Source organism: Microtus oregoni, unplaced genomic scaffold, assembly GCF_018167655.1.
Source record: "Microtus oregoni isolate MIOR12 unplaced genomic scaffold, Mior012 000048F_ref0000485, whole genome shotgun sequence".
NCBI classification, from domain to species: Eukaryota; Metazoa; Chordata; class Mammalia; order Rodentia; family Cricetidae; genus Microtus; species Microtus oregoni.
The window spans coordinates 14,705,961-14,731,322 of NW_024543222.1; the positions used below are offsets into that span (position 1 = coordinate 14,705,961).

General features: G+C 45.8%; 1 protein-coding gene across 7 annotated transcripts in view; it reads right to left on the reverse strand.

The window, feature by feature from the left end:
* The window catches only part of Tlk2 (tousled like kinase 2), a 97,821-nt gene extending 83,366 nt beyond the window's left edge, over positions 1–14,455 (reverse strand). For 5 of the 7 annotated variants that reach the window (XM_041635841.1, XM_041635838.1, XM_041635840.1 and 2 more), the window contains exons 1-2: positions 14,029–14,452; positions 12,074–12,156 (exon numbers count right to left, since the gene is read on the reverse strand). In XM_041635841.1, coding sequence (XP_041491775.1) covers positions 12,074–12,154 — 81 coding nt within the window. In that variant the 5' untranslated portion in view covers positions 12,155–12,156; positions 14,029–14,452. Of the gene's footprint in view, positions 1–12,073; positions 12,157–14,028 lie in introns of those variants that run through there. The other 2 variants (XM_041635842.1, XM_041635843.1) reach the window with 2 other exon arrangements.
* Between the last annotated feature and the right edge of the window lie 10,907 nt (positions 14,456–25,362).

Consider the following 25,362-nt stretch of genomic DNA (forward strand, 5'->3'; position numbering starts at 1 on the left):
TGAATGTCCATGTACCATGTGCATAGCCAGTGCTCAGGAGGCCAGGAGAGAACGTTGGATCCCCTGGAATTGGAGTTACAAACTGTTAAGTGCCAGGAATGAAACAGAGGTCCTCTACAAGAACAGCAAGTGCTCTTAACCACGGAGCTATCAAAAGTAGGGGGGAAAGATTTATATACAGCCAGAGTTCTTAGGGAAAGTCAGATCTAGGCTTCTGAACTTCTAGAAAGTTATAAAAACCTAAACAGTTAAATGGAGAGGTGAATGACAACAAAAGGCAGGTCATCTCTATGACAAATCTCCACCGCTGCTGTGGAAGGTGATTAACTGGGGGGTGAAACCATCCTAGATGCTCCCCTAACAGGATAGCCAAGGCCAAGGCTGACTATTTCACATGGTAATATAGATTTGTGCCAAGCATGGTGGCACATGCCTTTAATCCAGCACTTAGAAAGCAGAGGCAGGTGGGTATCTGTGAAAGAGGCCAGCCTGCTCTATGTAACAAGTTCTAGGCCAGCTGAGGATATATAGTGAGACCCTATCTCAAAAGAAAAAAAAAGCAGATCTGTTGGTATTATACTAATGTGTGAAACACTTGGGCCTTAGTGAAAAGGACACACTTAGGTCCAAGACAGCCTACATAGAAAGACCCTGCCTCAAAAAACCAAAACAAACAATAAAACAAGCAAGCAAGTATACTAGGTATGAACACACTGGGACACTCCTTGTGCCCCTCTACTGGAAAGCTTCATCTGCCGCTGCAAACTGTAAGCAGATTTGGGGGACTGGGTGAAATGGAGCCCTACAGAGGCAGAGCTTATTCAGCCAGCCCTTTCAACAACCAAGTGTGCAGTAGTGCCCACACCCATGCTGCTATACTGTATACCTTTTCTGACAGAACTGACACAAGCCATGGGATCCTCCTGGGACACACTTCTTGCATTTTATAGCAGTCATAGAATCTAGGAGTCAGCGAAGGGCTTTCTTCTCAGTTTGGTGTATTAACTTTGCATGTTACCAAGGTTCTCATTGCTAAGTAGCTCTTTGCTTTCTTCCTGCACAGTCACCTTCTCTCTCTCTCTCTCTCTCTCTCTCTCTCTCTCTCTCTCTTTAATGAATTTATTTATTACGTAAACAGTGTTCCACCTGTACATATGCCTCCAGTCCAGAAGAGGGCACCAAATTTCATTATAGATGGATGTGGGTTCTGGGAATTGAACTCAGGACCTCTAGAAGAGCAGCCAGTGCTCCTAACCTCTGAGCCATCTCACCAGCCCCCTTACCTTCTATTTTTAGTTATGATTTTGCTTTCCACAGACGTAGTTACTTTCATTCAACTATGGTCTGAAAATTACTCAGTAGAAAAGTCCAGGAAGAAGTAATTCTTAAAGTTTTAAATTGCATGTTGTTCTAAGCAAGCTGATGAAATCTCATCCCGTGGAGTCTGTCCTACCTTCCATGTGAACAGCTCTGAGTTCTCCCTCATACCGACACCTGTTACTTAGCAGTCCTCTTGGTGAGCACTGACTGCTGGCGGCACCGCAGTACTCTGGCTTCCTCACTCATTTTTCTTACTGGCTCCAAACCCAAGAGGAATGATGTCAGCCAACTGGGGTACAAGGAGAAGCTGTAAAGTGTATCCTCTAAGTGAAAAGGTGAAGTTCCTAAGTTAATACAGAAAGGAGAAAAAAAAAAAAACCTGTATACTGAATTTGCTAAAATTTGTTATGCTGAGGTTGCCAAGATAGGCCTCCTATGAAGCTATAAAAAAAGGGGGGGGGGAGCTGGAGAGATGGCTCAGAGGTTAAGAGCACTGATTGTTCTTCCAGAGGTCCTGAGTTCAATTCCCAGCAACCACATGGTGGCTCACAACCATCTGTAATGAAATCTGGTACCCTCTTCTGGCCTGCAGGCATACATGTAGACAGAACACTGTATACAAAATAAATAAATAAATCTTTAAAAAAAAAGGGGGGGGAGGTGCTGGTTTTACTCTCACACCTGAACTACAAGAACTAACAGCCACAGTGGTCAGGTAAGCTAGAAAGGGTTTCAGGTTTCCACCAGGGCATTTGTCCCTGTGCGTTAAGGTGGGACTGCTGCAGACTAATTTTCTAGGATGTTATCTTTACTGTTTAACAATGGATCAAATAGACCAGTTATACAGGTAATATTCCTGCTATGGAATATTCAAAAGTTAAGAATGAATTTTGGGTCAGGCGTGGTAGCCTATGCCTTCACGCTATACAGGCAGGAGGATCTCTCTTAGTCTGAAGCCAAAGTTTGGTTTACGTTGAAAGCCGGCTTAGGCTACATAACAAGAAAAGAATGAATTTTGTTGTTTGTTAAATTTTAGACAGCACAGCTACCGAAGCCTCTCCTGAAGCCTGAAGAACACTGAAACCCTAGTGTGAACTACAGAAAACAAATGAAACAAATGAATCGGGCTGAGGACCTTGTTGCTGGGTCATCCTGCTAGCCATATGTCCTGTTTAAAATTTTTTATTTTAGGAAACTTTCATGGCCAGGGATGAAACTCAATGGTTTTCACTCCCAGCACTGCAAACAGAAGAGGGACTAGAGCAGAAGTTCTCAACCTGTGAGCCACAACCCTTTGGGAGCTGAAAGACTCTTTCACCGGGGGAGACTAAAACCATCGGAAAATAGTTACAATATGATTCACTAGAGTAGCAAAAAAATGATTTTTTAAAAGATTTATTTATTATGTATACAATGTTCTGTCTGTATGCACACCTACATGTCAGAAGAGGGCACCAGATCTCATTACAGATAGTTGGAAATCAATATATGGTTGCTGGGAATTAATTCAGGACCTCTGGAAGAGCAACCAGCGTTCTTAACCTCTGAGCCATCTCTCCAGCCCCCGTAATGAAATGGGGTCACCACAACATAAGGAACTGTATTAAAGGGTTGCATTAGGAAAGTTGAGAACCACCGGGCTACAGAGACAGCTCACAGGTTAAAGCACTTAGGGGTATGAACAGAATCAAGATCCTCTAGCCCACGTAAATACAAGTGGGCATGGCAATCCTGAACTCAATTATTCTCCTGTCTCTCAGACACTGGGTTATAAAAACACTCTGAGGCTGGAGAAACAACTTAAAGGTTTAGAGTTTGTACTACTCTTGCAGAGGACCCAAGTTCAGTTCCCAACACCCATGTCAGGCACGCCACCTATAACACTAGGGACACCTGCGGGCAGCTGCACTCACATACACATAGATATACACATAACTTTCTTTTAATTAAAGAAAATAAACACTGGTTTTCTACCACAATGAGTGCTGTACAGCACGGGTTGAGACAGGGTCTTACTGTCTCTTCAAAGTTGTAGATTGGACTAAATGTGGGCAAAGGTGTTACCATCAGACTTTGATAAAGACGCATATTGGAACTACTGTAAGAATCAGCAATAAGGGCTGAAGAGATGGCTCAGAGGTTAAGAGCACTGACAGCTCTTCGAGAGGTCCTGAGTTCAATTCCCAGCAACCACATGGTGGTTCACAGCCATCTATAATGAGATCTGGTGCCCTCTTCTGGCATACAAACATACACATGGAAGGAATGTTGTATACATAATAAATAAATAAATCTTAAAAAAAAAAAAAGAATCAGCAATAAGAGCAGAAAGGATAGAAGACCTTTAAAGCAGAAGGGGCATTAGGAGCCACTAAAGCGAGAGTACTGTAATACCGGCATTTTTAGAATGTCTAAACTTTGCTCCTCTAACCAAAGCTGGGTGTGGTCCCTTCTCACTGTTCGCCTTAAAGGGAATAATGGCATCTGAGTGTCTGTGGAGCCCTCTGTCAGGGGCCATTTCCCAGCTGACATCCTGAGGAAGGGGTGTTCTTTCGACCTCCATGTGCCTGGGAGGAACTCTTCAACACTTCCACCTTTGATTCTGCTAAGTGACAGGAAATCCTGCTTTGAACCCTGTGCTATAAATAATATAAGTAGGGACTGGAGGGATGGCTCATCAGTTAAGAGCACTTGTTGCTCTTGCAGAGAGCCCAGGTTCAGTCCCTAGCACCCACATGGTGGCTCACAGGTTCAGGGGACCAGATGCCTTCTTCTGACCTGAGGGCACAGGTATGCACACCACTCACGACATACGTAGGCAAACACTAAAACACATTAAGCAAAATAAATCTTTTTAAATTTTACAAAAGCAGCAAAAGAAAAAATTTTGGTAATACTAAGAATTTATTATAATTTGAACCAAAAAGATTTCCCAAACTGTACTGACAACTTGGTACCCATTTCAGCCATGTTCAAAGATGGGGCTTTGGAAAGTGGTGGATCAAAAGAGCTCTGACCTCATCAACAGACGGTGGTGATTTTGGTTTGATTTTTTTCCAAGATGGGGTTTCTCTGTATAGACCTGGCTATCCTGGAACTGTATGTGTGTGTGTGTGTGTGTGTGTGTGTGTGTGTGTATATATATATATATATATATATGAGTGTATATGTGTGTATGTGTGTGTATAAAATCAGGTTGGCCTCAAACTCAGAGATCCACCTGCTTCTGATCCCAAGTGTTAGGATTAAAAGTGTGCACCACCACTATTTGGCTGTTTTAATGTATTACCTGTATTTACCTATATATGTATTTTTGCAGGCACGAGGGTGTGTGTGTACATGTGTGTGGAGGTACACATGCACTATGGTGGGCGTGTGAAAGTCAGAGAACAAGCTGTGGGAACTGTTTCTCTTCTTCTACCACCTGAGTCTCAAAGAACAACTCAGGCCATCATGCTCGGTGGCAAGCACCTTGACCCACTGGGTCATCTTGGATGGGGATTTTAAGCACTGATGGTTTCCTGACAGGCTCTTGGAAGGTGAGAGAAACATGGGGGACTTAGGCTGATCAGGTCAAGTTGTCTCTGCACCCTTTCTTGCTCTGCTTCCTGCCATCATGAGGTAAGCAGCTGTGCTCCAAGCCTTCTCTACAATGATGTTCTGTCTCACTATATAAGCCAAGAAACAACAGAGTCAAAAAATCAGACTGAAACAGTAGACAGAAATCAATATTTCCTCTCTGTCGATTTTTCACAGGTAATTCTGCTACCACAATGGAAAACAAACATAATTAAACCCAAGGCTTAGGCAAATGATGGACAAGCATTCTACCACTGAGCTATATCCCCAACCTTAAATATACATTTTTTTTCTTTCTCTGATTAAAGGCCCAGGTTGGTTCTGAACTTGCTATGAAGCCAAAGATGACCTTAACTTTCTGATCTTCTTGCCTCTACCTCTGGACTGCTTAGGACCTCAGGCCTGTATCACCATGTCTGGTTTATGGGGTGCTAGAGGTTAAATCTAGGGCCTCACAAACAATAGGCAAGCTTTCTACCAATTCAGCTTCATTTCAAGCTCCTTAAATGTATATTCTTTTATCAATTTTTTGAGAAAGGCCTTTGGAGTTACAAATAAATGAAGTGGGGCTGGAGAGATGGCTCAGGGGTTAAGAGCAGTGTCTGCTCTTCCAGAGGTCCTGAGTTCAAGACCCAGCAACCACATGGTGGCTCACAACCATCTATGAGATCTGATGCCCTCTTCTGATCTGCAGGTGCACATGCAGACAGAACACTGTATATATAATAAATAAAATCTTAAAAGAAAAATACACGAAGTGTAATCTTATAAAAACCACACCCATAATTTATCTACAATTTCCAGTTTTGATTTCTTTAAAAAGCAAAGTAAAAACATAAAAGATAATTGCCAAAGACCTAATGAAGATTCTCCCATTTAAAAAAAAAAAAAACTGCAGTAGGCTGGCGGTGGGGGGTAATGCACACTTTTAATCCCAGCACTCCGGAGGCAGGTGGATGTCTGTGAGTTCAAGGCCAGCGTGATCTACATAAGAAGTTCCAGGACAGCCAGGGCTACACAGAGAAAGTCTGTCTCAAAATATCAAAAAAGTTGCAGTTGGGGAAGATGAAAATGAGCAAAGTATAATGGTATACCCTTATGAAAACGCTATAATGAAACCCATCAGTTTATAAACCAACTTGTATGTATGTATATACATATATATTTATAGAAGTGTACTTATCTCCTTATTGATACCTTAATTTAGTCTTTCTAGGGTAGTTAACCTAGTTTGCAAAGAAATAAAAAAATCTTTGACTTGCAATCATATTTCATTGTTTATACAAATCAATATTATGCAATTACAAAGCACACTGTAATAAAGTGATCCTTAGCAAGTCTATAACTCAACTGATGGGAGTAATTCTGTGTTTGACAACACAGCTTGTAAAAAGAGAATGGAGAGTATCTACTATATCACTGAGTTAAGTACAGATCTGTTAAACAACATCTCTCTTATAAAGATATAAATTAACCTCTATATATCTTACAGATATATATATAGCAGGGGTCCAGGAGATAGCTCAGCAGATGAAAGTACTGCCCCCAGTTTAATTCGGGGATTCACATGGTAGAAGGAGAGAACCAATTCCCACAAGTTGTCCTCTGATCTCCACAAGTGTGAAATGGCACATGCACCAATTCTGAACATACACATAAATAAAACATAATGAAAAGTATTTTAAGTATATTCAACCAGGTTCAAGCAATAGTACAAGAAAGGTTGGAATCCACCTACCCTTCCATCTCCAGAATCAGAGACAACACACATTTAAATTGCTAACCAGGAGCAGAATAAATAATATAAACTGTGACAAGTCTTAATTGAAAACAAGATATAGTCAGTTTTACATTATGAAAAGTGAATTATCCAGGGGCTGGAGAGATGGCTCAGCGGTTAAGAGCACCGCCTGCTCTTCCAAAGGTCCTGAGTTCAATTCCCAGCAACCACATGGTGGCTCACAACCATCTGTAATGAGGTCTGGTACCCTCTTCTGACCTGCAGACATATACACAGACAGAATATTGTATATATACATAATAAATAAATAATTTTTAAAATTATTTTATTATTTTAATTATTTTTTAAAAAATAATATTTTTTAAAGTGAATTATCCAGTGCTTAAAGAAAGAGATCTTGAACTAGGCATGGTAGCATACACTTTAATCCCAACACTTAGGAGGCAGAGGCAGGCAGATCTATGTGAATTCTGGCCAGAATGGTCTACAAATCGAGTTTCAGGACAGCCAGGACTGTTAAACAGAAAATCAGTCTCAAAAAACCAAAAAAGTAAAATAAAAAGCTTAAATATTAAGACAGTAAGAAAGTTAAGTTCACAACCTAATTTAATCTTATCACCTTAAAACTGCTAAATGGATGGTTCCAGGTCTGTGTAAAAAGTGGCAGCTAGCCAGGCGGTGGTGGCGCACACCTTTAATCCCAGCACTCGGGAGGCAGAGGCAGGCGGATTTCTGTGAGTTCGAGACCAGCCTGGTCTACAGAGCTAGTTCCAGGACAGGCTCCAAAACCACAGAGAAACCCTGTCTCGAAAAAACCAAAAAAAAAAAAAAAAAAGTGGCAGCTAAAGGCGGGCAGTGGTGGTACACACCTTCAATCCCAGCACTAGGAGGAAGAGGCAGGTGGATCTCTGAGTTTGAGGCCAGCCTGCTCTACAGAGTGAGTTCCAGGACAGCCAGGGCTAAACAGGGAAAACCTGTCTCAACCAAAAAAGGCAGCTGTCACATGGAAAGGATGTACCTATAGGCTTCCTGGAGTAGGTAACACTTCTTTTCCTGATTACCAACTGACAGAAAACATCAATCTCTCAAACCAAAACTACACAATGTACACCAAACCCTAAACAAATTAATTCTGGTTTGATAACTATTATTAAATAAACCTAATAATTTTGACAAAATTAATGTATTAGAGTGCTGTGCAAGAACCCAAAAAAACCTGCAAAATTAAAAGCCAAAATACAAACAAGAAGCACTTGAATATAAGTAATAAATATAGCAATTTGGCCATTTTGTTTTAACCAAAATTCTGTGACTCATACTGACTTTCAGGTGTAAAGGAGTGAAAGCAATATGACAGAAGATCTACAATTACCAGAAAGTTCAAATACTGCAACAACTCATAACCTACTTGGCCATTTGGAAACAGTCCACAATGGCACTGACTGTCTGTCGTCCTACTATGGGCATCAGGAAGTATTCAAAGTATCCTGAGCACTTAGAAGCACTCAAGAGACTGCAAAAATCCCACTAGATGGCACCATCACAGGTTATCACTCTGCTTTCTCTGGAGCAGCAAGGGCGGAAACCTTTCTTGATCTTAACAAACTGAAAGCTATGAACAACAGTGACATCCTCACTGGGAAAGCAAATGACCCATAGCAAGTTGTGTAAAACCAGAAGAGAAGTCTCACCAAAAGCCTCCTTTTTACCCAATCCCACTGCCTCATTTCAATCAGTGACCTAAGAGACATAATGCCTAGCCCTAACCCTCATTGGAAGAGAAGCAGTAAAGGAAAGTGCTATCTTTGCTGGATGTGGGGCCTCCTCTTGTAATCCCAGCACTTGAAGGCAGCAAGGGCATGAGGATCAGGAGTTCAAGATCATCCTAAACTACTTGGTGAGTTTAAGGCCACCCTCAACTACATGAGACTCTCTCAAAAAATGTTCTATAAAAAAAAAAAATTATCTTTTCCTCTTCCTGTCTCTGCAAGCAATGCATTAACTTACTTTTCTTTCAAGTCTCTTGACAAAAATCAACTATTTTCTACTGATCACTAAATAATACACTTATTGAAATAAGTGTACTCACCATGATAGACATGTCAAAATATACAATTAATGGCATAAAAGCAACTGAGTACTGATGAACTTCCTATCAAACAGACACTAACTATATGGAAAGTTTTTTTGACGTTCTGGGTTTTTGTCTCTTCTCTAGGACAGGGTCTTACCATGTAGTCCAGGCCGGCTTCAAACTTGTGATCTTACTACCTCAGCTTCCCAAGTATACATAAAAGTTTTCCCACAACTTGTTTACATGATTCTAAGTTGAGGTCTGGGAAGTAAAATCAAGATGTCATTCATTCCCATCACTAGGACCTATTTCAAAGGTAAACTTTGATATAACCATTATGCAGCTACACATAAAAGGAAAGAAGCTGGCTAGGCGGTGGTGGCGCATGCACTCGAGAGGCAGAGGCAGGCGGATCTCTGTGAGTTCGAGGCCAGCCTGGTCTACAAGAGCTAGTTCTAGGACAGGCTCCAAAGGAAAGGAAAGAAGCCACCCCAAAAAAGATTAGTAAAAACTACACAAAGATTAAATACAAACTTTCTTAGTAGGAAACCATGTGAATAGATTTAATTATGAGCCTTAACTGAATACAACTATAATCCCAGCACTTGAGAGAGACAAGGACCATGAGTTTGAGACTAGCCTAAACTGAGTTTCAGGGCAGTCTAGATTGTACAGTAAGATCCTGTTTTCAAAAAAATAAAAATAAATATGATAGATAAATAAATAAATGACAGAAAAAAATAAAAATAAAAAATAAATAAATGACAGGAGTTAAAAGACAAAACAAGAGAGGGGCTGGAGAGATGACTCAGTGGGTAAGAACACTTGCTGCTTTTCCAGAAGATCCAGGTTCAATTCTCAGCACTCACATGGCAGCTCACAAATGTCTGTAATTCTACTTACAGGGGATCCAACACCCTCATCCAGACAAACATGTAAGCAAGATACCAATGTATAATAAAAAAGAAAGAAAGAAAGAAAGACAGACAGGCAGGCACACACAACAGTGTAATCCCAGACCTCAAGAAGCTAAGGCAGGAAGATCACTGGTTCAAGCCTGAGCTACACAGTAAGTTAAAAACAGCTGTCTAGGTGTACTGACACATGCCTTTAATCCAGCACCTGGGAAGCAGGACTGCAAAATGAAACCATCTCAAAAAACACCACCACAAAAAAAAACACCAAAGGACTAGAGACACAACTCAATGGTAAAGTCCTTCCCTAGCATATACAAGGCCCTAGGTTTGATGCTTTATACCACAAAAATCAACCAATCCATCAACAATTATAAACAAGTCCTAATATGGTCACTCATGTAGTACCAGCACCCAGAAAACTGAGATAGGAAGATCAATAAGAGTTCTAGGCCAGGAAAAATAAATGTGTCATCATTGGCCTAGATATAAACTTAATATTCAAATAATACTGTGTACTTCTTTCTGAGGCCACTACCCTTTGAACAAATAATTTATGTCTGCAAGTTCATCTTCAGTATGTAACAATCAGAGGTTTAGCCACTCCAAAGTGCCACCAAAAGTCAGTTACTAGAGTAGCTGAAGACTATTCAAGCACATAACTCCAGACAGGTAGGATGGTACATGTCTGTATCCCAGTGCTTACCAGCCTGGGGTAGCCTGTAATCAATCACAGGCCAATCTTGCCTACCCATCTCAAAAACAAAACAAAAACTAAAAGGACCACTAAAGCTGGAAGTGGCAGCTCACCCTTGGGTGGCTCCCAGTATTTGAGAGATGGAAGCAAGAAAACCAAAGAGTTCAAGGCTAGCCTGGGCTACATAGCAAGTTCCAGGCCAGGCTAGGCTACATGAGACCTTATCTCAAAAACCAAGATTTATTAGCTATTAAGGTAACAAATCCTATGTTTCCTTATCAGATCTCTAAAATAGTTCTCGCTGCAGTATTTCTTATTTCTCTTCCCTTCTCTGCAGGTTTAAAGGCACCACACTGAGATATCGTCTACAACACCTGTACAATGCCCAGTAGACAACAGGTACTATGTGCTTTTCAAACAAGTAAAAACTACCAAACTATCCCAGCTCACTAAAATTGTTATCCATCAAAGTTGGGGTTTCCAAGTATAAACCTAACATACACCTTCTTGTTGAAGAAACAGCTGGCCAGAGAATAAAAGTTAACAAGTTACTGTAAGACACAGCATTACTTTAAAAAGACAGAAATCGATTACACAGATCAGAGATTAAAATGCACATATCACTTATCTCAAGCTCAAGTAAAATGACAACCTTGGGTGGAGCAAAGCTTTTAAACAAAACATTACAAACAGACATATATAACACACTAAGTCCATCCCGTGAGAACAGAGGGGTAAATAAGCAGGTACAGAAAGCCACACAGAAAGGCAGAACAGTGTGAGCGACATTCCACCTGCCCAATGATGCGGGCTTGATCTCAGTTTACACTTCCAAAGAACGAAAGTAGTAGGCACCAGACAGACAGTGTAGCAGGTAACATTGTGTTCTTCCAGAGGACCAGGTTCAGGTACCAGGACCACATGGCAGTTCACACCCCTCTAAACCTAAGTTCAGCACATGAGATGCTCTCTTCTGGCCTCTGCAGGCGCCAAACATGCATACACATGTACGCAAGCAAGCACTCATATAGATAAAAAAACAAATTAAAAGGATGAAAACACTTTACTAGTAGAAATTAAGCAGAGTAAAAAAAGCAGTCTAAGGAAAGAACTGGGAGAAATCTGCTAGTTGCAGACTTGGAGAACTGACATTTCACCAGATCCAACAGTACTCTGTATGTAACCCCGACAGACCCCGTGTGAAGATCCAACAGCACTCTGTATGTAACCCTGACAGACCCCGTGTGTGAAGATCCAACAGCACTCTGTATGTAACCCCGACAGACCCCGTGTGAAGATCCAACAGTACTCTGTATGTAACCCCGACAGACCCCGTGTGAAGATCCAACAGCACTCTGTATGTAACCCCAACAGACCCCGTGTGAAGATCCAACAGCACTCTGTATGTAACCCCAACAGACCCAGTGGGTGAAAGATTTACAATGACTTTCTTCCTGAATGACCGAGAAATTTTAACAAAACACAGAAGAGACTCTAGACCCACATCCGACCAGTATCCTTGCAACAAGTCCCTCAGGAAGCTTCCGCTCTATTCAAAGGGGAAAGAAGCACACTCTCCCAAACTAACCCTTAAACGTACTATAGGAATGACTGGCAAGATTTCAAAGTTCACTGGTCCATGAAACAAATCTCCCCTGTAACCAGCATCTCCTGCCACCCAAACCTTCTATTCCATTCCTAAATGTGCCCAAACCATACTGTGAATGTCTGTCTTTGCCAGTACTCACCTTACTAACGCCAACTCCAGTGAACCTGGCCTCCAGTAATTCCTGCCTTCGTGGGTCCAGACTATGCAATTCTTCCATCATTTCTACAGGAGGAAAGAGGGTCAAGAAGCCATGAAAAACCAAATGGAAGAAAAAGTTTCATGTGTAAGAAAACACACAGGAATCAGTAAACCTCCAAGAAAATAGACATTCAAGTGTTGTATTCATCAAAGTTAGTTGATGTTATCAATAGCTATTTTAGATTACATAGCTCAAGCTCTCTTCTATGAGGGTCTTTTCTTTTTCCTGACTTTCTAGTTTGATCTTTACTGGGGGAGGGAGACCCATTCCCACTCTTGTAATCCCAACATGAAGGAGGTATAAACAGCAGACAGCCATAAATTTGAGGGCAGCCTGGTCTGCCAGAACTTCACGATGAGACCGTCTCATAAATAAAAACTAAGTAAATAGGAAGAAACAGCAAACTATCTCTGCAAAAGGTAAGCGGAGGGGAAAGAAGGGCAAACCTGGAAGCCACTCTTTCTATCCGCCTTTCCATCTAAATGCTTTCAGACATTTCTCTCCCAAACACATAAGAACTAGTTCTTAAGCTAAAAATATGATTCATTAATAATTTCAAATGAATACAGAATGAATCAGAAGCTGCAAATAACTTCAAGTAACCCTACTGCATAGCCCCTTTCCCTGACAGCTCGCAGGAGCTAATGAACTGGAATTCGCTCATTTTAAAGTTAATGAAGAACCCAAGATAAACCGTCAACCTATATTCACTCAGGAAATTAATATTAACGCTGCAACAATTCCTTCGCAAAATCTTTTTTCTGACCACTCCTTGAAGTAGTAGGTTTCTCTTCACTCTGGACGTCTGCTTTTAGCACTCCTCCCAGGCAGGGAGGGGCAGGACGACACCATTTTTAAACTCCTTCCCGACCAATTAATGCAGACACTGGGAGCCAGTCCGGCCAACCTTTGGAAGAGCGAACTCTTGCACCATGCACCGCAAAGCTCTTTAATGTAAAACGTGGGGAAACATCATGTCATAGAAACCCTTCGACCACACCACCGACTGTGTTCGACTGGCTTAATTTTTAAAGTTCACTGAAAACATGAATCAAACCTCCTCTGCAATCTAATAACTCCACAATTTCCAGTAACATCCCCTCCACAAGTCCTAACTTTCATTTCCCTTCCTGGACTGAGAGAGCCCGGGGCAAAGGGTGACAAAGTTTCACTCACACAGAACAAGTACTGGTTGGAGAAGGAATTAGGGCATTGTTAGAAGGGCAGAAAGGCATCTCTAAAATAAAAAAGACTGGAAAGAAAACTGAGTTTTCCCTAAGTAGGTAAGTGGCCTTGCTCGCCACTCGCCCTGCCCTAATCGAGGTCGGTACGGCAGAGGTTGCAGTCTCTCCCCAATCCCAAGGTCCCTGGAAACATTTCCCAAACCACCATCCCCAGGCCTGGTCCGGAAAAGGAGGCCCCAGCAGTTATCCCATTTAATGTCAACTCATGTTAAGAAAATCTCCATCCCATCTCTTTCTGGCGAGCCTAGGGACCGGGATCCTCCCAGCAGCCCCAACCCGGGAAGCAGGACCGACGGGGCCTGGTCCCGGCGCCCCTCGCCGGCTCCAAACTTTCCCCTAACTCTGGGCCCACCTGTCACGGAGGGAGCGGGGGACAGTGCCGGGGGCGCCCGGGAGGCTGCGGAGGCCTCCGGTTCCCCGGAGTCCCCTCTCTCGGCAGGCCGACCGCCCCACTCCCAGGCCTGGGCCTGGCCCATCTTCGACCCGGCCCCTCCGCGACCCGCAGCCCTCGGGGAGCGCCTCCCGCCTCGGTGCCCAGGAGCTGCGGCCCGACGCCGGCCCGGGTGGCAGCCTCCTCAGGCCGAGGGGGTCCCCGGGACGGTTACTCTCCCAGGCCCGGCGCCCTCCGCCAGCCCGGGCTCGGCTCCTCACCTGCCGCCGCTGCCGCTCCACGCTCCTCTCGGGAGGGGCCCCGACCCGACCCGGCTGCTGACCGCTCCGCTCTCCCCCTGGGCAGGCCCGGGGCGGAGCCGGGGCCTCTCCTGAGCGCCGCAACCCCCTGCCCGGGCAGCCGCCGCCGGCGCCGGGCTCCACGAGAGGGCGGGCGGGGGAGGGGGGCCGCGGAGGCCGCAGATCCCCGAGCTCGCGTACGGAGCCAGGCGCCTGACGCGGGCCCGGGCCCGGGCGGCCGCGGGGGGCGCGGGACCGGCCTCCTGGCGCCGGACAAAGGCCAAGGGAGGCGCAGGAGGGCCCGGGTCGGGCCGGGGAGTGGGGGCCCGCTCGGCCGGGGGCCACTCGGGTGCGGCGCCGAGGGCGGGGGTGGGGGGGTCGGAACCGCTGGCGCCCAGGACCCGCCTCCGGCCCCTTAATCCGGATCGGTTCGGTCCGGATTAGTAGTGATCGGTGTAAACACACTAGTGAAACCGCGTGTTTCCTCGCGAGATTTGCACGGCTGGGAGGCGGGGGGGGGTTCCTGAGGTGGGGGGGTTAGGCCGCCGGTGGGGGAGGGGACGCTAAGGTGTTGTTGGGGGGGCGCTGCCCCGACGCTCCGCCTCCTCCAATCAGCGGCCGGGATGGCGGGCAGGGGTTAGCCGGGGGACCCCGCGCCGGCCGGCGGAGCAGGCCGCGCCTGACGGGGCTGTCGAGGGCGGGTGGCTGGCAGCGCGGGCGGCCCGATTGCGACGCGAGGGGCGGTTGGTCGGCCCGAGGGCGCCGGGGCAGCGGCCGGGCCGGAGCCTCGGGAGCCGCCTTTGTGTAGCCGGCGACCGGGCTGCGTCCCGGGCCGCGGAGCAGCGTTGGAGCTGCCCACCTGCCGCCACCGCGCCGGCCCTGATCTCCACACATCTGGGTGAGGAGTGAGGCTGCTCTGCCCGGGGACGGATCGGAGAGGAAGGGGGCGCCGGCGCGAGTTGTGGGGTCACGGAGTTCGCGGTGCCCACCCGATGGCCGCCGGGCCCGCCATTCCCCGCAGCCACCGTCCAGTTCCCCAGACCCCACGCCACAGGCGCGGAAACCTCGCCGAGCGCATCCGCCTTCCTTCCACGTACCTGACCGGCCGGGCGTTCTCCAGGGACAAAGGTGTCCTGGGAGCAGAGCCGAGCCCTCACCAGTGTGCCCCCCTCCGGAGCAGAGGGCTACCCCCGGGGGACTCTCTCCGAGCACCGAGAGAGAGGTTCCATTGCAACCTCTGGTGACAGAATGGGCCTCCCGGGGTGCTCGGGGGTCTGAGGGTAAATGGCAGAGTGGAAAAACAGGCCTGCCCCCCCACAGTGTCTGCTGAGACGGTGAGCGGCGATGGGAGGGCTTCCTGCCCGGGAAAGGGCTCCCCCTCTGACCCCAGCGCCAAAAGGAAAAAAGTCACTTTCTTCACCTAGTCTCACGAGCCAGGACACCGACTTCAAAGTAACTGCTCGGCTTTGTGTTTTCCTCTGACGCTTCCTTGACCAGATATCTGAACGAGACTGAAGGACTACAAGCGACTCACAAGAGAAAGTCGGGCTTTTGAAAGGCCACTCGAACTTTTCCAGGGGTTGGCAACTACTGCAAACGGAGTTCCTATTTCTTCCTTATTCTTTATTTTTCAAAATACCGACTGGACAAAGACCTGACAAACGGGCAAAGGATGGCAAATTCTTCTCCGCCCTTCAGAATTCAGGCACTATAGAAAGACTCAAATCTGAAGCCTTCCACATCCCAGACTGCCTGGAAAGATAGCTTTTTGAAGGGTGGAGGGTAGGGAAAGGGGGCAAGGTGGAGCACGTGTCCTGAAGCATGGAAAAGAAGGAGAACCGAAGTCGTGCACTGGTTCCTCTCAGAACAGCACAGAGGGAGAACAAATGGGCCGTTCTTCATTACAGGAGGACCGAGGAAATAATTCAGCGGTTGGACAGAGTGATGCATGCTTTTACTCCAAGCATTCAGGAGGCAGGGGGAGGATCTCTGTGAGTTCCAGTCCAGCCTGGTCTACATAGTGAGTTCCAGGGCAGCCAGAGCTACATAGTGAGACCAGCATCCATGGGAGGCAGGTCACAACTGCGTGTAACTCCAGCTGCTTACATGGGCACACACAGTCACATAATTAAAAATAAATCTTAAAAAAAAAAAAACATGCCCTGCAACTTAACTGTGCAACACGGGCTGGCCTCAAGGCAGAGTGCTGGGCTTACAGGCATGCAGCCACCATGCACAGCCTAAAAATAACTCCTTAAGATGACACTGGATGTCATAAATCAGGAGAGGAGAACGTAAGAGAAAGGAGTGGAGAGAGCTGAAGCTGGGTTCTACTCCAGCTGGTCCCCACACAAGTTGCCTGGGCCAACTATCAAATCGTTTCAAGTTTCACCAACCTAGTGCTGAAGATTCTCAGTGCCCTTTTGAGATGGAAATTTCCCTTTGGGGCTTTTTCTTTTGGTAGAAGGTCTAATATACCTGAGGCTAACCTAGATCTCTCAGTGTGGCTGAGGATGACCTTGAACTTCTGATCCACCTGCCTCTATCTTCCAAGAGCTAGAATTAATTACAGGCTACAAGCTAGGCAGTCTTATAAATGAGCTACATTCTCAGCACACAGACACACTCTTATTTGTATTTTTAGAGTCTGTGTAGCCAAGAGTGGCCTCAATTCTCAATCCTCCTGCTCCAGCCTTCTAGGAGATGGGAGTTATAGGCATGTGGCCTGACACCTGTCTCCTCAGTGCAAGTTTTTTTGTGTGTTTTTGTTTTTTGTTTTTTTGAGACAGAATTTGTCTGTGTAACAGTTCTAGCTATCTATCCTGGAACTTGCTCTGTAGATCAGGCTGGCCTCGAACTCACAGAGATCCACCTGCCTCTGCCTCCTGAGTACTGGGATTAAAGGTGGGTGCCACCACCATGCAGCCTGAGTATATTTTTTTAAGGAATCACTAGAACACAGAGATGAAAAATTTTTTTCACTCTTCTTAATTTTCTGTACATGTCAAAGAACCTAATACCATCCCAGGTCTCCTTACCCGAGACTCAACAGCCATTCCAACAGGAACTGCTTACAGGAATTGCTTAGAGTAATTGAGTGATTCTTTATATTAAGCATCATATAATTCAAAATATCAATACAATACCAGCCAAGCATGATGGTGAACACCTCTAATCCCAGTACTCGAGAGGCAGAGGCAGGCAGATCTCTGAGTTTGAAGCCACCCTAACCTACAGAATGGGTTCCAGGACAGCCAGGACTACACAGAGAAATCCTGGTTTTAAAAAAATAAAGGCCAGGCGTTGGTGGTGCATGCCTTTAATCCCAGCACTTGGGAGGCAGAGTCAGGCGGATCTCTGTGAGTTCGAGACCAGCCTGGTCTACAAGAGCTAGTTCCAGGACAGGCTCCAAAACCACAGAGAAACCCTGTCTCGAAAAACCAAAAATAAAAAAATTAAAAAAAAATAAAAATAAAACTAGAATGAAACCCTGTCTTTAAAAAAACCCAAATAAATAAATAAATATGAATAAATAAAACCCACTAAGACAAGAAAATATACCTTAAAAAATTGAAACATTCTGTCATTTTCTATAATATAATTTAACCAAGGGTTCATGTGTTAATTTATATAAACTGTGTTTGGTCATGTGGGAATGGCAAGTGATGCTATCCCATGTGCAAGAATCTCGGTGCACAGGGTGGTGCACACCTTTAATCCCAGCACGCGGGTGAGTTCAAAGCTAGCCTGGTCTCCAGAATAGCCAGAGCTACACAGAGAAACCCTGCCTTAAACAGACAAAAAAGAATCTAGTTCCCATGAGTGGAAACCCTAAACATGGAACTAGGTGCTCATGTGGCTCACTGTTCCTTGGCTTTAGACTGAAATTCAGAGGAATGAAGGAAAGGGCGTCCAGATTCAATAAAAGTCACAGAGGATAACCATACATCTGGCTGGACATACGTGAGAGTAGCTATGGTTTTCTCCAAGGTTTGTGCAGATTTCAAAGCCAGTGAAGGTTACTTTGCCCAAGAATTGGGGAAAAGTGGGCTAAACTTCAGCAGAATCCTTTGCTGTACACCTTACGGAGTCTGTTGTATGTGTTCTGTATGGGACTGCGCCCGAGAATTTTCATTCCTCATGTGCTTTCCTGACATTTGCTTTTGGAAGCATGGAAAGCAATCTGGTTGGTTGTTGAAGAATTAACTTGTAGGAAAAGTACCTTGAGGAAAAACCAGGGTCCGTTAAGCCCTTTTTACTGTGAACATATCCTCTTAGACCCCTGAGTACTACAGATTTTTCTAGTTTTTTTTTTTTTGTTTTTGAGACAAAGGCTCACTCCGCCCTAAGCTGGCAGAAACTTTCAGCAGTCTAACTTCCTCTGCCTACTGTGTGCTAGAATTACAGGTGAGAGTCGCCACACCCATCTCTGGGACACATGTTCTGGAATCTTCCATAATGGTCACTATCTTCATCAAGAGATGGTGATACAGAGCCAGAGAGATGGCTCAGCTGTTAAAGGCTAGGCTTACAACCAAAAGGGTAAGAGGTGGTTTGATGGGCACTGCTGCCACTAAGCCTAACATCTATCACTGGCCATGGCTGTAGCACTTCCAGTTCCTGGTGGCTCACGCGTTTAACATCCCGGCACCGGAGAGGCTGAGGGGTATCAGGGTCATCCTGAGATACAGAGCAAGAGCCTGTCTCCAAAAGTGAAAGCAGCATCAGGCAGAGTGGGCTGATGGTGCCCCTGTGCCTGTATGCTGACACTGCTGCCACCTCTGTCCTCTGAGAGGCTGTGGTGTAATAACCCGGAGCATAGACTTTACCCTCCAAAAAGCCCTTGATTCTGATCCTGGCCCAGGCTCTTAAAGGGTGCGTATCCTTAAGCTCCAAGCCTCAGCATTTTTATCCGCAAAATGGTGTTTCGACCTCACAGGAATGCTGGAGGATTAAGTGAGAAAGTTTTGAACTGGAGAGATGGCTCAGTGGTTAAGAGCATTGCCTGCTCTTCCAAAGGTCCTGAGTTCAATTTCCAGCATCCACGTGGTGGCTCACAAGCATCTGTAATGGGGTCTGGTGCCCTCTTCTGGCCTGCAGGCATACACACAGACAGAATATTGTATACAAAATTAATAAATAAATGGAAAAAAAAAAGTTTATATGCCTGACAGTAATCCCTGAATTAATGGACCCCAGCACAACTTCCCATTTCTGGCGGGGCTCTATGAACTTCTCCATAGTTTGGTTTGGCAGTGCAATTTGATTTGGAAAAACAGGCTGCCAGCGGGCTGAGCACTTGCAGCAGGAAAGGGATTGCATGTCGTAAAAGCATTACATTTTAGGGGGTGGTTATTCCGATTTTTGGTCAGTGTAACAAATACCTGAGAAAACTTACACAAGCTGGGGCTTATTGGGCTCATGGTCCTAGGCTCCAATGCTTCATATCAGAAGAGCAGGATGGAGCAGAAGTGTTCATCTTGTACAGGAACAAGGAGTGACAGGAAGTGGCCTGAGACAAGATATGCTTCAAAGGTCTGCCCTCAGTGACCTGTTTTTCCTTCCAAGGCCCTAAGAGCCATTTGTTTATGAACTAATACATGGACTGATTGTTGATGAAGTCAGTCACCCAACAGTGCCACCAAAGTGAGACCAAGCCTCAAATACAAGAGCCCTTTGGAAGAACACAGTAAAAAATAAAAATCTCTTCATTTATGGTCATCCCCTACCCTGTAAATTTAGAAGGCTCAGACTTTTGTGTTGTTGGGTATTGAACCCAGGACCTATACCTCCTCCAGCTGAGGGTGTAACACAGTAAAGATGACATGAACTGTTCTCAGGGCCAGTGTAGAAGAGGTGGTGTTTGGGATGTGATACAGCACTGTTCCAGTCTCGTCTGCTTCCTCATCTGCAACCTGGCCATGGTTCCATGAGCAGTGTTAACATAGTATCAGCGACCATCACGTGACTATGGCTGACAGTGGGTATGCTATCAATTTTTGTTTGGTTTTTTGAGAGAGGGTTTCTCTATGTAGTCCTGGCTATCCTGGAACTTGCTTTGTAGACTGGGTTGGCCTCGAACTCACAGAGATCCGCCTGCCTGTGCCTCCCAAGATCTTATTTCCTCTCTTCTTGCCATTTTGCTCACAGGAAAGTACACTGTAGATTAAAACCCCTGATCTCAGCTCCCTAAGATTCACTGCCCGTCATCTCTGGTCTCTGGGTTTTTCCTATCTCTTGCTTAAGCAAGTTGAACACATATTTTCCGCCCCCATGCTAGAAACCAAACCCAGGCCTTGTGTTTGCTAGGCAAGCATTCTACCATTGAACTCAACCCCCCACACCCTAAGCAATTTGGTTTTTAACTGTTTTACTTATTATCTTGACAGAGCTGTGTGACTTATCAAGGCGTAAACTCTCCCACAGCCCAGTGATGCCAGCCTTCCTGTGCTCTGGAGAACAGCCTCCCTGCCCTAATGTCTTTTTTTAACTGCTCCCCATTTTAAAAATCATTGTCATGTTCCCTCTTCCCAGTAGCTGAAATGCAAGAAAGCACAGACTCTGTGGTAGTAAGTCCCTAAGCTACAGACCATATTGGCCTTTGTGCCCATCCCCCACACTCCAATTTTCTGAGACAAGGTCTTCTGACGCCTAGGCTGGCCTGAAACCTTGAAGTCCTCACCCTCCTATGTCTACCTCCTTAGTAGCAGGATTACTGGCCTGCACCACCATGCCCAGCCCATATTAGTCTTTCTCAGCAAAATGGACAAGAGCCCTGTGTAGCTGGATGTGGGGAGCAGTTAAAAAAAGACATTAGGGCAGGGAGGCTATTCTCCAGAGCACAGGAAGGCTGGCATCACTGGGCTGTGGGAGAGTTTACGCCTTGATAAGTCACACAGCTCTGTCAAGATAATAAGTAAAACAGTTAAAAACTAACCAGCACTCAGTACACGGAGGAACTGTGTTTGGGGCCAGCTGATGGACACTGAGTTCCGTGCCAGTGAGGGCTCCGAACAAAAGCTTATTTGGTCTTAAAAACCCTGAAAGTAAAAAAGAAAAAAATAGAAGCTGACAACGTATAAAAACAAAAATCACCTCAGATCTTCACATTAACCTTGTTTTTTTTCTTTCTTTCTGGAATCTCAGGAAGGCTGACATGTGGGATTTTAATCTATGTGTACTTTCCTGCAAGCAGATGACTGACGGTATGTCTCTTCTCCATCAAACAGTTATTTGATGGTTCCCAATATCGTGTCACCTTTAAGACTGCTCATGGACTCACGGTCACAGTTTTCAGATGAGGAAACCGAGAGGGGACGAGACTGGTGTTGGACACCAGTCTTGACAAAAATACCTCTTGCCGGTTAAGGGCATGGGGATTTAGAAATGCTAGTAAAGAATACGAAGACAAGGTAGCAATAGGCTCACATTTTTGGGCCTTCACAGACTGAAACATCTGGAGATCAGGCCCAGAGCCTTGCATTTGCTAAACAACCACTCTACCACTGTGCTAAATCCTAAGCTAAGCAGTCATTCTTCCTGCACAACACAGCTCACAGGAGAGCAGAGATGTCCACAGCGAAGAAAGAGATCCTCAATCAGCTGCAGGTAGGTCCCGGCTAGACGGGTGTGAGTAAAGCCTTTTAAGAACTGATCTTGCCGGGCGGTGGTGGCGCACGCCTTTAATCCCAGCACTCGGGAGGCAGAGGTAGGCGGATCTCTGTGAGTTCGAGGCCAGCCTGGTCTACAGAGCTAATTCCAGGACAGGCTCCAAAGCCACAGAGAAACCCTGTCTCGAAAAACCAAAAAAAAAAAAAAAGAACTGATCTTGTGCTTGGTGGTGGCGGCGCACACTTTTAATCCCAGCACTCAAGAGCAGAGGCAGGCAGATCTCTGTAAATTCCAGGACAGCCTGGTCTGCAGAGTGAGTTCCAGGCAGCCAAGGCTACACAGAGAAACCCTGTCTCAGAAACAAAAAATTGATCATGTGATGCAGATGAGAGCAGCTCTAAACTTCCTGGAAGACTCCACAGTCTGTAAATTTTTAATAGTACTGTAAAAAAAAAAAAGGGGGGGGTCAATTGAAGGGATCAGAGGAGAGTAACTTGTGAATGAACAGCACTATCAACAGCAGCTGGCTTCTGTGCTCTACGGTGACTCCTGACTATCCACACAGCAGGGGGCCTGTTATAAACTACACAGTTGTGGGGGTCTCCACTAACACCAAACACTTGGGTGTGCACATTAAGACAGACATGATACCATAATCATGTATAAACTATTCCACCTCTAGTGGGAGGACCAGACATTATGCAGAAACCTGTTTGCCTCATGATAAGGTGATGATGGCTGGCATGCGAACCAAGGGTCAGGAAACTACAACCTCCAGGCTCCATTTGCCCTACCTGGCCTTGTATGAATTTTGAGCTAAGAATGATTTTTATGTTTTTATACGGTTGCACTACGTTGCCCAGAGTGATACAGAACTCCTGCAGCCTCCCAAGCAACTGGGACAACAGGCCCATTCCTAGCTTACATTTTTAAACGGTTGGAAAAAGAAATGTTTTATGACATATGAAAAGTATATGAAAATTATCCAAGCTCAAGCTTGATTCTTTTATAACAGGCACATATTCCTTTTCACACCAGCTCTCTGGAAAAGAAGCCTTTGATCCCAGCACTCGGGAGGCAGAGGCAAGAGGATCTCTGAGAATTTGAGGTCACCCTCGTCTACATAGTGAGTTCCAGGCTAGCCAAGGCTATATAGTAAGACCCTGTCTTAAAAAATAAGAAAAAAAATCACCCACTCTGGGTGGCCTAAACCTCCTCAATGACAACTTGCCCTTTGAGTATGTAATGGAACACAGGTTTGGAGTCGGTAAGTCCCTTTTCTGCAGCACCCTGTTCAGGTGGTAGAGGTCACAACCTGAGTCCCAAGTCAAGTCCAGCCATCCACCCTCAATAAGCCAATAAGAAGAGTAGGGAGCAGAAAGAGGAGATTTACTCAATGACAAAGGCTTCAGAGAACCCCAAGTCCATTTTAGGGGCCCTGAAGTGAGGCTAAAGTTTAAATGGAAGGCCAGAGGTTTGCACATCTGTAGACTGAAGTTTCTATCCCACCCATTCCCGCAGTTGTTCCAAAGAAACACACAGAGGCTTATGTTAATTATAAACTATTTGAACTATTGTTCATGCTTATTACTAACTACCCCTTACAACTTAAATTAACCCATAATTCTTATCTATGTTTAGCCATATGGCTTGGTAGCTTTTCTCCATAAGGCATTCTCATCTTGCTTCCTCTGCATCTAGCTGGTAACTTCCTCTCTGCCTTTCCTCTTCCCAGAATTCTCCTCGTCTGGCTGCTCCACCTATACTTCCTGCCTGGCTACTGGCCAATCAGTGTTTTATTAAACCAATATGAATGACAAACCTTTACAATGTACAAGAGCATTATCCCATAGCACACATCTAAGCAGTCCTGGCCAATGTGTGGTTCTGCTCACCACTGACCCATCCTTGTCTGAGCTTCAGTCCCATCTCGTGAGGTGGTCTGGCAAGTCTTTGAGACAATGTGAAGTCTCTCTCTGAAAGACAAGTGCTTCCCATACCCCCACCCTCTACCCTACCTCTGGCTATATTACCCAGTCCCCACCCCACATCTGACTGGTACCTTTTACTTCTCCCAGCATGGGATGCCTAGGGATATCCCTATTTCTTTGGGATCCATTATTTCACTTGTCTGGTAGACAGTGGTGGCTCATGCCTTTAATCCCAACACTAGGGAGGCAGAGGCAGAGGCAGAGGCAGAGGCAGAGGCAGAGGCAGAGGCAGAGGCAGAGGCAGGCGGATCTGTGAGTTTGAGCCCAGCCTGGTCTGTAAGAGCTAGTTTCCAGGACAGGCTTCAAAACTATAGAGAATCCCTGTCTTGAGGTCAGGCAGTGGTGGCGCACACCTTTAATTCAGCACTCAGGAGGCAGAGGCAGGCGGATCTCTGTGAGTTCGAGACCAGCCTGGTCTACAAGAACTAGTTCCAGGACAGGCTTCAAAACTATAGAGAAACCCAGTCTTGAGGGGAAAAAACCCTTCATTTCTGCCAAGCCTATTACACCACTGCTGCCACCTACCGTTACCCAAAAACAGCAGAGTGCCCAGGGATTTTTTAGTGAGTGCTTCTGAGGAAATGCAAATGCCTGGGGTGTAACCCTGTGACTGTAACCTCACAATGCTTTCCACAGATCAAGTCCCTGCTGTGGCAGCCTCCATGGATCTGGCCATGGATTTGCCAGTGACTTGGCTAAGACAGAGCAACTGTGATCCCATACCACTCCCGCACGGTGGGCAGCCTTTGCTTTTCCTAACTGGGACAAAGGAATGTCCCAGCATCCCGAAACGTGGAAAAGACACTGGAGTTTATTTTATTCAAATCGTTCTTGACATTCCAGGGTGTTAAGCAAATCCTCTCTGCTCTTTATTCAGTGACACGTGCTTCTCAGGAGGACCCTTATGAGAATTCTGAGAGTTAATGACACCACCCCCTCATGCCCCAATCTCATCACTGTGCAGTGTAGATACAGTATTTAGGATACTGCCTGACTGGTGGGAGGGGCTTCCACCTTGATGTCCGCAAACCTGCTCTTCCATCGCTGGCTCAGTTTAGCAAATGTTCATTCTTTTCTTTCATAACTTAGATAAAAAAAAAAAAACTATTTCAATTATTCTCTCTCCCGCTGCCCCCAACTCCAGCACCTGAGCCCTACCTACCTGCTCCCACCTCAGGGCCTTTGCACCTTGCGCCCCTTGCATGGCTACCAAACTCCTAGCTGACTCAGCCGTGCACTAGGTACACCAGAGGGAACGTGCCCTCCTTACCTGTGTGCACGAGACGAAGATACAGTGCTGGTAAATACCAGCCCTCCCATGACGGAACGAGGAGATCCCCCAGGGCACTAACTGCGTGTCGGGTGGAGAAAGTGCCGTGCAGGATAGACATCTGGGTACTTGTACAGAGTATGAGACTCCAGCAGCAGCGGGGGAGGGCAGGGACAAATTTTCTGTGATAATGAGGCGTGTGGAGGGATGCGATGAGGACCAGGAGTCGCCTGGATGTAAGCAGGATCACCCTCAGAAAAAGCCAGGCCCTCCATGAGGGCCGGACACCCGGGCAGAGCAGCCTTCCTATGGCTGGGAGGCAGCAAGGAACCGTGCCCGAAGTTCAGTTATCAGCTCAAGAGTCAAGGTTTAGTGCCTCATCCCAGAGGGCAGAGACTGGAACCAAAGCGCTTAGCTGACCATTATTGGCCAGTATAGACACTT